The sequence below is a fragment of the Galeopterus variegatus genome, unplaced genomic scaffold (assembly GCF_000696425.1).
Source record: "Galeopterus variegatus unplaced genomic scaffold, G_variegatus-3.0.2 Scaffold949, whole genome shotgun sequence".
NCBI lineage: Eukaryota > Metazoa > Chordata > Mammalia > Dermoptera > Cynocephalidae > Galeopterus > Galeopterus variegatus.
In genome coordinates, this window is record NW_007727060.1 from 255652 (window position 1) to 256336 (window position 685).

The following is a 685-nucleotide window of genomic DNA, read 5'->3' on the forward strand; positions in this document are numbered from 1 at the left end:
TTTGAACAAAAACAGTATATGGCCAACCACCATCTACAACTGAGTAAAGATTTATATCCTATAAAATATTGAAAATGGATACTACACATATATTTTAATGACCATGTATTCACCAAAGCCAAATTGAACATGAATATGCACAAGCTAGAAAATATCTTCCTAAGTTCTTCTCATACATACTGAAATTCCTCTCCCATTAAAAACACGCATTAATGATTTTACTTCCAATGTTCTCAAATAAGGAGAGAAGAAAGAACAAAATAAACATTTGGTGCATGCCACCAAGAACCACCAAGATGTTGTATAAACTAATTAAAAGTAGCTTACATTTAAAACCATGGCTTAATCATATGTTTTCACCATCTCACAGAATGGAACTACTAAAATACTCACTTAAATTTATTTTACGACTGTCATATTAAAATGTTTGAAAGCATATATTAAGATCAATATAATATAAGTTAATGTCTTGGTTTAGTATCACTTAACCATAGTTATTTCTACTGCAAATCTCAAGGGCTGCCATGAAAAATAAATGCTCCTTTTACTTTGAGGATGAAGCTCTCTTCAGGCTGCAAATGGAGCTCCAGGGTAGACTGCCTGACAATCTGTTCAAACTGTGGCTTCCTCTTCCGGGGCACATCCAGTGCTGGAAACAGGTCACCAACCAGGCCAAGAAACACTA

At 34.3% G+C, this 685-nt stretch overlaps 1 protein-coding gene across 1 annotated transcript in view; it reads right to left on the reverse strand.

Moving 5' to 3' along the window:
• The window catches only part of DNAH11 (dynein, axonemal, heavy chain 11), a 364599-nt gene that overhangs the window by 206786 nt on the left and 157128 nt on the right, over window positions 1-685 (reverse strand). The window contains exon 43 of the mRNA XM_008573669.1: window positions 515-682. Within this exon, the coding sequence (XP_008571891.1) occupies window positions 515-682 (168 nt within the window). The remainder of the gene's footprint in view (window positions 1-514; window positions 683-685) is intronic.